This window comes from Scyliorhinus torazame, chromosome 4, assembly GCF_047496885.1.
Source record: "Scyliorhinus torazame isolate Kashiwa2021f chromosome 4, sScyTor2.1, whole genome shotgun sequence".
In the NCBI taxonomy this organism is placed as follows: domain Eukaryota; kingdom Metazoa; phylum Chordata; class Chondrichthyes; order Carcharhiniformes; family Scyliorhinidae; genus Scyliorhinus; species Scyliorhinus torazame.
Window position 1 is genome coordinate 326,042,595 of NC_092710.1, and position 14,046 is coordinate 326,056,640.

A 14,046-nucleotide genomic window follows, 5' to 3' on the forward strand; every position below is an offset into this window, starting at 1 on the left:
TGCCCCTCTCACCTTAAACCTATGCCCCCTAGTAATTGACCCCTCTACCCTGGGGAAAAGCCTCTGACTATCCACTCTGTCTATGCCCCTCATAATTTTGTATACCTCTATCAGGTCGCCCCTCAACCTCCTTCGTTCCAGTGAGAACAAACCGAGTTTATTCAATCGCTCCTCATAGCTTATGCCCTCCATACCAGGCAACATTCTGGTAAATCTCTTCTGCACCCTCTCTAAAGCCTCCACATCCTTCTGGTAGTGTGGCGACCAGAATTGAACACTATACTCCAAGTGTGGCCTAACTAAGGTTCTATACAGCTGCAACATGACTTGCCAATTCTTATACTCAATGCCCCGGCCAATGAAGGCAAGCATGCCGTATGCCTTCTTGACTACCTTCTCCACCTGTGTTGCCCCTTTCAATGACCTGTGGACCTGTACTCCTAGATCTCTTTGACTTTCAATACTCTTGAGGGTTCTACCATTCACTTTGCTTCTTTTCACAGCTCTCTCCCAGCATAGATCACATTCCGGGAGGCCTTAGATGGCCACTCCCAAAACAACTCCCAACCTCTCATTAAATATGTTTGTTCTCTTTCATCTTTTCCCATTGTCCTTTGAAATTTACCTTTCCCAAGATATAGAAATCTATGTTTTCCTGATGGCTGCCACTTTCGGCTGAAATAAAATTTAAGAACTTTGACTCATTTATTTATTACGTTTTCCTAATTGTAAACTCTTTCTTACCTCTCTTTGAAATTCAACAGCTAAAAATGCAAATCCTTATTTATCTCCTAATGCAAATTTCGACCCATGTTGTGTTTACTTGTAGAAGATTCAGTTTGGCCATTTTTTCCTTCAAGTTCACATCTTTCACACCTACCCTGTTTGATGTTCTAAACGTTGCAGACATTCAGGCCCCAGCTTAATTAAATTAATTAAACACAGACGGAACCCTGTGCCTGCTTCTATGCCTGCTTTGAGCAGTCAGCCGATGCATCAGTGCCACCCGCCCCAACAGCCCTGGACACACCCATACCCACTATTACAGCCTCAGAGGTAAGAGCTGCCTTCTTGAAAGTGAATCCGCGGAAAGCGACGGGCTCCGACGGAGTCCCTGGGCGAGCACTCAGAGCCTGCGCAGACCAATTGGCGAGTGTATTCGCAGATATCTTCAACACCTCACTCCTCTGCTCTGAGGTCCCCATCTCCTTCAAGAAGATCAACATAATACCAGTACCAAAGAAGAACAAGGTAGCCTGCGTCAATGACTACTGACTGGTGGCCCTGACGTCTGTTATCATGAAATGCTTCAAGCATAGTCATGAGACGGATCACTGCTTGCCTCCCAAACTGTCTCGATCCACTGCAGTTTGCCTATCACCGGTCCTCAGCAGATGCTATCTCCCTGGCTCTACAATTAACACTTGAATACCTCGACAACAAAAACACCGATGTAAGTCTGCTGTTCATCGACTATAGCTCTGCCTTCAACACCATTATCCCGACAAGACTAATAGCGAAACTCGGCAATCTTGGACTTGATCCCTTCCCTGTGCAGCTGGATCCTTGACTTCCTCACCAACACATCACAATCTGTCAGGCTAGGCAACATCACCTCCTCCACATTAGTCCTCAACACCGGGGCCCCGCAAGGATGTGTGCTCAGTCCTCTACACTATTCCCTATACACCCATGACTGTGTGGCAAGATTTAACTCCAACTCAATCTATAAGTTTGCAGATGATACGACTGTGGTGGGCCGTATCTCGAACATTGATGAATCAGACAGAAGGAGGGAGATAAATCACTTGGTTGCATGGTGTACCGAAAACAACCTCTCTCTAAATGTTGGAAAGACCAAGGAACTGATCATCGACTTCAGGAAGAGTAGCACGACACACACTCCCATCTGCATCAATGGCTCAGAAGTGGAGATGGTCGATAGCTTTAAGTTCCTGGCGGTCACCATTCCAACAGTCTGCCCTGGTCCACTTACGTTGATGCAACAGTCAAGAAAATCCAACAGTGTCTCTACTTCCTACGGAAGCTAAAGAAATTTGGCATGTCTGCATCGACTCTCACAAACTTCTACAGATGTGCGATAGAAAGCATCCTATCCGGCTGCATCACAGCCCGGTATGGCAACTGCTCGGCCCAAGATCACAAGAAGCTGCAGAGTGTGGTAAACTCAGCCCAACGCATCACACAAGCTTGCCACCCCCACATTGATTCTGTCTACACCTCCCGCTGCCTCAGGCGGGCAGACAGCATTAACAGAGACCCCTCCCACCCATGCATTTCCTTCTTCCAGACCCTTCCATCAGGCAGAAGGTACAGAAGTCTGAAGACACGCACATCCAGACATCGGAACAGCTTCTTCCCCACAGCTACAAGACTCCTCAACGACTCCCCCACGGACTGATCTGTTCCCTGTAACAACACTATTCACGATGCCCTATGCTGCTCTTCCTCATGTATTTGCTTTGTTTGGCCCCTTGTTCCGCACTGTAACCAATCACTGTTTGTCGATATACCATTTGTCAATGTTCCCTGTTCATTATTCTTTTGTCTACGATGTACGCACTGTGTACGTTCCCTCGGCCGCAGAAAAATACTTTTCACTGTACTTCGGTACATGTGACAATCAAATCAAATCAAACCCCCACAACCTTGCTTTACAGAATATCACAGTAGACTCCAGAAATATTCACAAATAACATTTCCTTCACAGAATATACTGAATTGTTGCTTCTAATTAATCACTTACGATTACTCAGAAGTTTATACTTAACCTTACTTTGGCTGTTGAAAAGAATAAAATTACATATAATGCCTATTATACAGTGCAGTTAACCACCTGAGGTTTTTGGAATCATTAACTAACTGGTCACAGAGTTTGCCTCCTCTTATCATATATTTAGTATTTAGTTTGCTTCACGTTGGAAGCAAGCTAAGAATCCTCCCAGGTACCTCTTTGAAGGCATCTTGTAAAAAGGAGAGTCCATCATTGCATAATTGTAAAAACTGACCTCAATTTCTTTTATTCTCTTACAGATCAACTGAAAGGCCAACTAGAACAGAGAAGAATGCAAAGGGCTGCCTGCAGTAAGTGTGCACATGTTTGTGGTTGACCTCCATAGGTTGTTTAAAAAGTGAGATGAACTAATAAAACAAATTTGGACAAATGGTGACAATTATTTAATTTCAAGATCCCAAATGAGTTTAGCAGTGCTGATATATTGGTGCTCCACCATTGCTGAGGATGGGGATATTCATGGAACCTCGTCCTCCCTCCAGTTATTTAATTCACAACTGAATATGGCAGGATTGTGAAGGGTTGTGAATCTCTGGAATTCCTTGCCCAGTGAAGCAGTTGAGGCTCCTCCTTTAAACGTTTTTAAGAAAAAGATAGGTACCTTTCTAAAGAATAAAGGGATTCGGGGATACGGTGTACGGGCCGGAAAGTGGAGCTGAGTCCACAAAGATCAGCCATGATCTCATTAAATGGCGGAGCAGGCTCGAGGGGCCAGATGGCCTACTCCTGTTCCTAGTTCTTATGTTCTTATGATTGCAGAGCTTTGATCTGATAATTTAGCTGTGGGATTGCTTGTCTGTATCTCTAGCATGCTGCTGCTTCTGCTATTTAGCATGCACATGGTCCTGTTTCACAAGTTTGGCATCTCAATTTTAGGTTACCTGGAGCCACTCCCAGGATGCTCTCCTGCACTTCTCATTGAACCAGAATCCGTCCCCTGGCTTGATGGTAATGATAGGATAGTAGATATGTCAGGCTACGAAGCTACACATATTGGCGAAAAATATACCTGCGGCAGCTGATGCCTTGATGTGGGCATTGGATGCCATCCTTGAATTCCCTTGAGAAGGTGCTGGTAAGCTGCCTTCTTGAACCACTGCAGTCTATGTGATGTAGGTGCACCCACATTGCTGTTAGCAAGGGAGTTCAAGGATTTTGACACAGTAACACTGAAGGAACGGCAATATATTTCCAGGTCAGGATGGTGTGTGGCTTGGAGGGGAAATTCCAGGCTGTTGTGTTCCCAAGTATCTCCCTCCAATTGGTGGAGGTTTAGAAGGTACTATCTAAGCTGCCATGGTGAGTTGTCGGAGTGCATCTTGTCGATGGTACTCATTGCTGCATCTTTGGTGGAGGGAATGAATGTTTATGGATTGGGTGCCAATCAAGCGGCTGCTTTGGTCCTAGATGCCGTCAAGCTTGTTGGGTGCACTCATCCAGGTAAGTCAAGGATCCATCACATTCCTAACTTGTGCCTTGTAGGGCAGGCTTTGGGGAGTGAGGAGGCGAGTTATTTACCTCAGTATTACCAGCCTCTAACTTACTCTTGTAGCCACAGTATTTATATGGCCAGTCCAGTTCAGTTTCTGCTCAATGGTAGCCCCCAGGATGTTGATAGTGGGGGATTCAGTGATGTTAATGTCATTAAGTGTTAAGGGGAGATGGTTAGATTTTCCCTTGTTGGAGATGGTCATTGCCTGACACTTGTGTGGCATGAATGTTACTTGCTACTTTTCAGCCTAAGCTTGGATATTGTCCAGATCTGCCTGCATTTGACATGGCTTCAGTATCTGAGGAGTCGCAAATGGTGCTAAAGTTTGGGCGGTGCTCACCAGATTGTGCCCCAGAGACCTGGGGCGAGATTCTCCGACACCCCGCCGGGTCGGAGAATCGCCGGGGGCTGGCGTGAATCCCGCCCCCGCCGGTTGCCGAATTCTTTGGCACTGGAGATTCGGCGGGGGCGGGAATCGCGCTGCGCCGCGCTGGTTGGCAGGCCCCCCCCACCGCTATTCTCCGGCCCGGATGGCCCGTAAGTCCCGCTGCTAGAATGCCTGTCCCGCCGGCGTAGATTAAACCACCTCTCTTACCGGCGGGACAAGGCGGCGCGGGCGTGCTCCGGGGTCCTGCGGGGGGTGCCCCCACAGTGGCCTGGCCCGCGATTGGGGCCCACCGATCCGTGAGCGGGCCTGTGCCGTGGGGGCACTCTTTTCCTTCCGCCTTCGCCACGGTCTCCACCATGGCGGAGGCGGAAGAGACTCCCTGCACAGCGCATGCGCGGGGATGCCGTGAGCAGCCGCTAACGCTCCTGCGAATGCGCCGCCCGGCAATGTCATTTCCGCAGCTGCTGGTGGGGCATCAAAGGCCTTTTCCGCCAGCTGGCGGGGCGGAAATCAGTCCGGCGCGGGCCTAATCCCTCAATGTTAGGGCTCGGACCCCAAGATGCGGAGGATTCCGCACCTTTGGGGCGGCGCGATGCCGGACTGATTTGCGCCGTTTTTGGCGCCGGTCGGCGGACATCGCGCCGATATCGGAGAATTTCGCCCCTGACCACTAACATTTCCCACCGAGGTGTGTATATCTGTGATGATGGTGGGGTACGGATGACAGCTGGGCCACGACTATAACGGTTGCATCCTCAGAGTTCTCATCCGAGGTGTTCTCGTGGGAGACAGGAGAGGGGGCCGGCACCGTCGGCTGGAGCACCTGTGCGAGAAAGGACATGTGGGGCGGGATTCTCCGATCCCCCCGATGGGCCGGAGAATCGCCGGGGGGGCGGCATGAATCCCGCCCCGACGCCGGCTGCTGGATTCTCCGGCGCCAATTTTTCGGCCGGGGCGGGAATCATGTCGTGCCGGTCGGGGGCCATTGGCAGCGGGCCTCCCGGCGTTCTCTGGCCTGCGATGGGCCGAGTGGCAGCCCGTTTTCGGCTGGTCCCACCGGCATAAATCAAACCAGGTCCGTACCGGCGGGACCTGGCTCTACGAGCGGCCTACGGAGTACCGGGGTGGGGGGATCTGCGGGCGGGCCTGTGCCCTGGTGGCACTCTTCCCGCTGTAACGGTCCGCCATGGCCGGCGCGGAGAAGAACCACCCCTGCGCATGCGCTGGGATGATGCCAGTACACGCTGGCGTTCCTGCGGATGCGCCAACTCGCACCGGCCGGCGGAGGCCCTTCGGCGCCGGTTGGCGCAGCGCCAACCCCGGCGGCGGCGGCCTAGCCCCTGAAGGTGTGGAGGATTCCGCACCTTCCTGGCGGCCCGACTCCGGAATGGTTGACGCCACTCCTCGGCGCCAGTACGGCCCGCCCCGCTGGTTAGGGGAGAATCCCGCCTGTGGTCAGTGGGAGGGATGGGTCAGTCAGTAAGGCAATCATTACTCACGTTTGACAGGCCCTGCAGGTGGAGCCCGGTGGTTCCTCACCTCTGTGGCGTCCACCAGCCTCCGCGTATGTGATCGATCTGTCCTCGGCCACCCCAGTCACCTCCAGGGCACATTCCTCTAAGGAGGGGAGGATTCTTAAGTCCGGCACCCCTCCGCCGTCTGTGCCTTCCCCCCGCTTGTCGGAGAGCTTTTCCTGTGGGGACACATAGAGGGCATCGTTAGCCACTCGTGGTTCACAGTGGTGGGAGAGGGCGTGTAAAGGCGGGGTTAGGGGTGAGTGTGGGGGGATGAGGGGGAGGGAGAGCTGGGGGTTTCCTGGGGGATTGGGGGGGTGGATGCTCCCTTTGGGGTGGGGGGTGGGGTGTTGGTGTCTACTCCCCCGTGCTGCTCGGTATAGGTTGTTGACCCTTTTCCGGTACTGAATGCCAGTGGTCACACTGCCTGAGCTGACAGCTGCCGGCACCTCGTCCCAGGCGGCACTGGCTGCCTTGTGGCTCACCCTCCGGGACCCTCGGGGGAACAGGACATCCCTCCTGCCCTCCACCTCGTCCAGGAGCTTCCCCAGGTCAGCGTCCCTGAAGCTTGGGGCTGGTCTCCTCGGTGCCATTGTTGCGAGTTGGCTGGGGCTGGTTGAGCAAATGCAGTCAAAGTGCTGCTTAATCTTGTTAGCGGGAGGAAGGCGAGCGCAGTCTTGACGAATCCCCTGGCGAGTTGTCATTTGCGGTGCGAAGCCCATGAGGCCTTGTTAAGTGGACCAATTAATGTTGATTTGCGTTGCCGGCCTCGCTGGGCCGAGCACTGGGAAGCTCGCAGCAATTCCTGCTTGCTTTTCCAAGAATTTTTGGGAGAATTGCGCCCTTGGTGTGGTTTAACCCAGTGAGAAACTTCCCAGGGCCCCAAAAAGTGACTGAGGGGGGATTCTCCGGCCATGTGCGACCGGCGAATCCCGCCTGAGGTCAATGGACTTCTCCATTGTCCGCGTCCCGCACGTGACATTCTTGCAGCGTGCGGGGCAGAAGAATCCAGCTCTAAGGGTCATTGAATTGCAGTGGGGAATTCACCGGCAGAGCTGGCGGGAAACTCCCTGGAAAACCCGCAAAGAATGAAATCAGGGCCGGGATTCACCCCTACCCGACGGGGTGGGTGGTCCCGGCGGGATGAAGTGGCGTGAACCACTCCGGCGTCGGGCCGCCCCAAAGGTGCGGATTTCTCTGCACCTTTAGGGGCCAAGCCCTCACCGTGAGGGGCTAGGCCCGCGCTGGAGTGGTTTCTGCTCCTCCGGCTGGCGTGGAAGGCCTTTGGCATCACGCCAGCCGGGGCCGAAAGAACTTCGCTGGTCGGCGGAAGTCCGCGCATGCGCGGGAGCGTCAGCGGCCGCTGACGTCATCCCCACGCATGCGCAGGGGGGAGTGTTTCTTATGCGTCGGCCATGGTGAAGGCTGTGGCCGAGGCGGAGGGAAAAGAGTGCCCCCACGGCACAGGCCCGCCCGTGGATCGGTGGGCCCCGATCGCAGGCCAGGCCACCGTGGGGGCACCCCCAGGGGCCAGATCACCCCGCCCCCCCCCCCAGTACCCCGGAGCCTGCCCATGCCGCCTAGTCCCGCTGGTAAGAGAGGTGGTTTGATTCTCGCCGGCGGGTCAGGCTTTCCAGCAGCGGGGGCCAGAGAATCGGCGGTGGGGGGGGGGCGCCGACGCCGACCGGCGCGGCGGGATTCCCGCCCCCGCTGAAAATCTGGTGCCAGCGAATTCGGCAACAGCGGGGGCGGGATTCACGCCAGCCCTTCACGTTTCCCCGACCCTAGAAATTTTTCCGGAGAATCGCGCCCCAATTCTAAACCCCATTGTGATCCTCCAGCGCACTTGGTCATTTAAAAAAATATATAATCTTTATTGTCACAAGTAGGCTGACATTAACACTGCAATGAAGTTACTGTGAAAAGCCCCCAGTCGCCACACTCCAGCGCATGTTCGGGTACACAGAGGGAGAATTCAGAATGTCCAAATTACCTAATAAGCACATCTTTCGGGACTCCCCCTCTCCCCCCCCCCCCACATCTTTCGGGACTCCCCCTCCCACTCTTGTCACTGGCAAAGACCTCCAGTCCAATTGCCGGCATCAGCCCCTTCTCCCAATCACTGGTACCTCTGCACTCACCCCCCACCAAGTGAGCGACACCCCTATGGGCTGTCAAAGGCCCCATCCCCTTCATGCCCAAGCCCCCCTTCGGCCCCAGACCTTTCAGGCTGGACCCCCTTAAGACTGTGCACCCATAATGCCGTGCTTCTTGACATTGGCAACATGTTAATGCCAACCAGATACCCTGGCACTGCCCTGCCATGTCCCGATCATCCTGAGGCTCTCATGGCCTCTGGACTCCTGCAACATGGTCATCACGCCTGCTCTCTGTTTGCGGAGACCTGTAGTGATTCATGCTGGCAGGTGGGAGAATTGCAGGAACAGGAGAATTCGGCCTCAAGCCAATCCTGCATATTTAAATGAGAATATTTCAATGCTAATCTGGTTCGCGCCCTTGCTGGCCCTACCCCAGGTTGTGTCTGCTGGGAGGGCTCAGGAACATCAGAACTGTTTGGCGCCTAGTACAAATCCCGCTTCGTGCCTCTCCCGGAATCCTCCTGACGTAACGCGACCAGCGAATCGCTGTTTCCCCCCTACCCCCCACCCCTCCATCTCTTGTACAGTGGATGCAGAGCATTTTCCAAACTAAAAACAAGTCAGATTTCCAATCTGTTATTCCCTTTGTTTTTTTTTGTTAATGTTTGTTTCTCACCCTGTATGTATTATTTCATCATTGGCTGATTTAACCGCCAGCAGGAGCCATTCCTCTCACCCAACTGTGTGGCTGGATTCCAATCACCACTCATCTTTCTCTCAGTGATGTTTCTCGTTCTGTTTGAATTGGACCATCAGCAGTGGGAGTACTGATTAGAATCAGACCCTCGGTGCCTGAGCCCTGTCAATGTGCATTTACAGGAAGCCTGTTACGATTTCAGCATGTGCCCTGCTCTGATTCAGAAGCCTTATAAATGCAGCATGAAGCAGGAAGGAATTTGGGTAAAGCAGACTTCTGTCATTCTCACCAAGAAGAGATGCCAATCAGTTTAGTTGGCAGATGCGAAAACACCTCACACATATGATGATCAGATGAGTATGTGGGTAAAATGTATCGGCATCTGTCAACTGAACTGATTGGTTTTCTGCTCTTGATCTGACCTTAAACCAAAACAAAGTTGTAAAGGATGGGTTTGTTCTGAAGTGTCATCATGCAGAACAAGTGAGTTTAGACTTGGCTCCCACACGTTCCACATGACAGTGCTTCGGATCAAATGTTTCCTTTGCACCTTTCTTCAGTTCGAAGTTAAGCACAGATTTGGACAAGCATGCCAATCTGATAATCAATAGTATGAAAAGTTTATCTCCATTCTTTGGATGATTCATGCAGTTATTAGAGAGCCCAGAGAAATATGTACAATTTATTAACTACATGGCATTATTCTGAGAGACTGCGCAATAGCAAAGCTGAGGATTAGAGCATGTTTTCATTTTCGTCCATTAATAACTTGCAGTTCTACTTGCCGTCACGTCCTCCTATTTCAGCACAACAACCATCTTTCGCCTAGTGCTAATCTATCTCTGCTGGGAGGAACTCTTTCCTGTTTTTTACTTTCAACTACGACTGCTGCCTGCAGCATGTTAGTTGAGAACCAGTTTGGCTTATCCAGCCTGGAGTGGAGAGAGAAGGAGTTGAGGGTAATTTTTTTCAGAATGGGTAGAAGTAGGTGGTGGTGTCCCTCCAGTGTTTATTCCAGGATCACTGCTGTTCAGAGTGTGCATCATTGATAGCTACTGGGTGTGGTGAATGGAACTACTGTTAATTCACCAGTGCACTGTGATATCATGTTACTGCTGTATCGTGTTACGTTATGTGTTTAACCCTGTGAGCTCCACCTATGGGCCATTGTACGGCTTCACACACAGGGGGATATGTCGGGGCATGTATGGGCTTGCCCATGGCTCCACCCCTTACAGAAAGTATAAAGGCAGCTGACCTGCAGGGCCGCATTCATTGATGTACCGGTCAGAGGCAGGCTCAGTTGTAAGCTGATTAAAACCACTGTTTACTTCTCAACGTGTCTCTCAGTGAATTGATGGTCGCATCAATTTAATCAGCTTAAAATACTACTATGGAATCAGCCCTCAAACCTGACAGACTGGAACTCGATCCACAGGCTGCGGAGGCGAGATAAATTTGTTCGCACTGGCTTCAATGCTTCAAGGCCTATCTCGCCGCGTCGTATACGCCATCCATCATGGACGAACAGAAACTGAGTCTTCTCCACGCACGGTTGAGCCATCGTATTTCTGTCCAGCTCGACGGCGCCGCGTCCTATACAGAGGCCCTCGCACTACTCGAACGCATATATGTACGGCCCGTGAACGAGGTCTACGCGCGACACATCTTCACCACTCGCTGCCAGCGCCCCGGGGAGTCGCTAGATGACTACCTACACGACCTCAAAGCCCTCGCGCGCAACTGTAACTACCAGGCCGTTACGGCCCCTCAGCATATGGAGCTCGCTGTCCGAGACGTTTACGTGGCGGGGGTCCGATCAAACTATGTAAGACAGCGCCTGCTCGAAAAAGGGGCCCAGGACCTGGAGGACACGGTAACACTAGCTACCTCTCTGGAGGTCGCGTTTCAGAGCCTTACTGCATTCCCTGCCGACCACGCGACACCCTCGTGTGCCCCCGACCAGAGACTACCCCTGGCTTGTGCCGCGCGGTCGCCCGCCTATCATGGGGGGCAGCCCTGCTATTTTTGCGGCCAGTCCCAACACCCCCGATAGCACTGCCCGGCCCGCAACGCTCCCAATATTCCCGACACGACAAACTATCTCCCTCGCCTCTGGGTCGCACTCAGTGCAAATCCAAGGGTGCACTACTGCAACCCTAGCGATCCAGGGTGCTGAGTATGCTAATTTTAAACTATATGTGCTCCCAGACCTCTGCGCTCCTCTCCTCTTAGGACTCGATTTTCAGTGTAACTTCAGGAACCTAACTCTTAAATTCGGGGGGCCCCTGCCCCCGCTCACCATATGCAGCCTCACGACTCTAAAAATCGACACCCCCCCCCCCCTCTTTGCAAACCTCACCGCCGATTGTAAGCCAATAGCCACCAGAAGCAGGTGGTATAGTATGCAGGAGATTTGCGAGGGAGGTTTTTTTACACAGAGGGTAGTAGGTGCCTGGAACTGACTGCCGGAGGAGGTGGTGGAAGCAGGGACGATAGTGACATTTAAGGGGCATCTTGACAAATACATGAATAGGATGGGAATAGAGGGATATGGATCCCAGAAGTGTAGAAGGTTTTAGGTTACACGGCAGCACGGTCGGCGCAGGCTTGGAGGGCCGAAGGGCCTGTTCCTGTGCTGTACTTTTCTTTGTTCTTTGATTCTGCTTCCACCGCCTTTTGACAAAGAAAGATCCAAAGACTCTTAACCCTCTGGGAGAAACATTTCTCCTCATCTCTATCCTAAACAGGTAACCCCTTATTTTTAGTGAGAAGCCTTACAGCACCAGATTAAAGTCCAACAGGTTTGTTTCGATGTCACTAGCTTTCGGAGTGCTGCTCCTTCCTCAGGTGAATGAAGAGGTATACCTCTGAAGCAGTGCTCCGGAAGCTAGTGACATCGAAACAAACCTGTTGGACTTTAAACTGGTGTTGTAAGACTTCTTACTGTGCTCACCCCAGTCCAACGCCAGCATCTCCACATCATGGCTACCCTTATTTTTAAACAGTGACCCCTAGTGCTAGATTCTCTCACAAGAGGAGACTCCTCAGGATCTTATATCCTTCAGTAAAGTGTCGGAGACTCTTAAGTTGCCATTAATTGGTCATTTACAGACCGCAAATGGCATCAAGTTGGATGGGCTGCCTAACACCTCTCCTTGCCGCTGGTAGGCGGATAGGCAATGGATATGGTACCCCTGCCATGCCACCTAATTTTACGTCGCCCGCCCCTCCCCTATCTACACCCTTCCCAGCCCACTCCAAGGAGGAGGCTGGGGTAATGTAAAACTCAACCCATGGAACTCAAAATGTAAGAGATAGCAAAGCGCCAGTACAAAATATTAACCTCAGTTGGAATACTGTCTGGAACATTAGGCTTCACACCAGTGATGGGCAACTTAGTGAGTGGGCCGCATGAGTGGCCCTCCTTCATCTCAATGGGCGCAAGATTGAAATCGGGTTTGTTCATTAACCCTTGAATAAGATTGAATATACGTTGAATATTTCATAACAAGTTAAAGAAAATGCTTAAACATTGATATATTGTTGATCTGTCATCAACTGCAAGTGGTAAAATCAGCACGCTCCTCCCTTCACTTGCCCTTGATTTACTGGTCACTTCACTTATTCCAGTGGGATAAAAGCTGCACGGATGGAAACCAGAGGAATGCGCCAACCCTGCAGGTGGGCAACAGTCAGCAAAATGTCTCGTGGGCCGCACTCAGACCACAGATGGGTCACATGAGGCCCCCGAGCTGCAGGTTATCCATTTTTGTGAAAATTAGCTGATATAGCTCAGTATTGGTACCAACATGCAACAGTGATATTTCCTTGTTGTATAATGGTTAGTGTAATATGTGGACTGTTACGTAGTTGATTTTCAAATCTTTGTTACTGTTGACCGTTTAATAAACAAAATATTCTCAACTCTCAAGTGCCTCTCGAAGGCACAGGTGCCATGTCTCAGCCATGCTTTGCGCACGGTGAAGTTGAGACATCCTGAGTGAGGAGACAGTTGGAGTGAGGTTGGAACTTGGTAATTTGATGCAGTGAGGTAATCAGAAAGGTAAGAGTCCAATCTTATTGTCCTGTTTTTCAGTTAAAAGTTCAGTGTGTAGCTTAGTGTCTGATTGGCTGAAAGTGCCCCCACCCCTAATTGCTGAGTGACAGTAATCTCAGTCACCTGAAGCATGATTAGTGGCCAAAGGTGTGAAGTGCAAAGGTCCCGACCAGGCGCCGGAATGTGGCGACTTGGGGCTTTTCACAGTAACTTCATTGAAGCCTACTTGTGACAATAAGGGATTTTCATTTTCAATTGTATTGAATTGCATTCTTCTTTTGTAAATAGTGTGAGTCATCTTGTTTAGCTGAGTTCTATATAAACACAGACACAAAGTGCACTCAGTAAGCTTTGCGCACGGTGAAGTAATAATAATAAAAACCTTTTATTGTCAGAAGTGTGAAGTTACTGTGAAAAGCCCCTAGTCGCCACATTCCGGCGCCTGTTCGGGTAAGCTGGTACGGGAATTGAACCAGCGCTGCTGGCCGTGTTCTGCATCACAAACCAGCTGTCTAGCCCACTGAGCTAAACCAGTTTTGTCCCCAGAGCAGCAGTTGGATGCACTTAGGAGCATGCAGGTGACGGAAAGCATTACAGATAAGAGTTATAGAAACGTGGTCACACCCAAGGAGCAGGCAGACAGATGGGTGACCCTAGAAAGGGCAAACAGTCAGCACAGGAATCCCTTGTGGTTGTTCCCCTCTCTAACAGGTATACCGTTTTGGATGCTGTTGGGGGGGATAGCCTATCAGGGGAAGCCAACAGCAGCCAGTACAGTGGCACCACATCTGGCTCTGTTGCTCAGCAGGGGAAGGCAAAGTGAAGAAGAGCGATAGTTATAGGGGACTCTATAGTAAGGAGCACAGATAGGTGCTTCTGTGGACGTGAAAAGACTTCAGGATGGTATGTTGCCTCCCTGGTGCCAGGGTCAAGGATGTCTCTGAACGAACACAGGACTTCCTGAAGGGGGAGGGTGAACAG

At 51.5% G+C, this 14,046-nt stretch overlaps 1 protein-coding gene across 5 annotated transcripts in view; it reads left to right on the forward strand.

Moving 5' to 3' along the window:
* kif6 (kinesin family member 6) overlaps positions 1–14,046 on the forward strand; it is an 848,078-nt gene that overhangs the window by 729,350 nt on the left and 104,682 nt on the right. For all 5 annotated transcript variants that reach the window (XM_072500179.1, XM_072500178.1, XM_072500180.1 and 2 more), the window contains one exon: positions 3,055–3,105. In XM_072500179.1, coding sequence (XP_072356280.1) covers positions 3,055–3,105 — 51 coding nt within the window. The remainder of the gene's footprint in view (positions 1–3,054; positions 3,106–14,046) is intronic.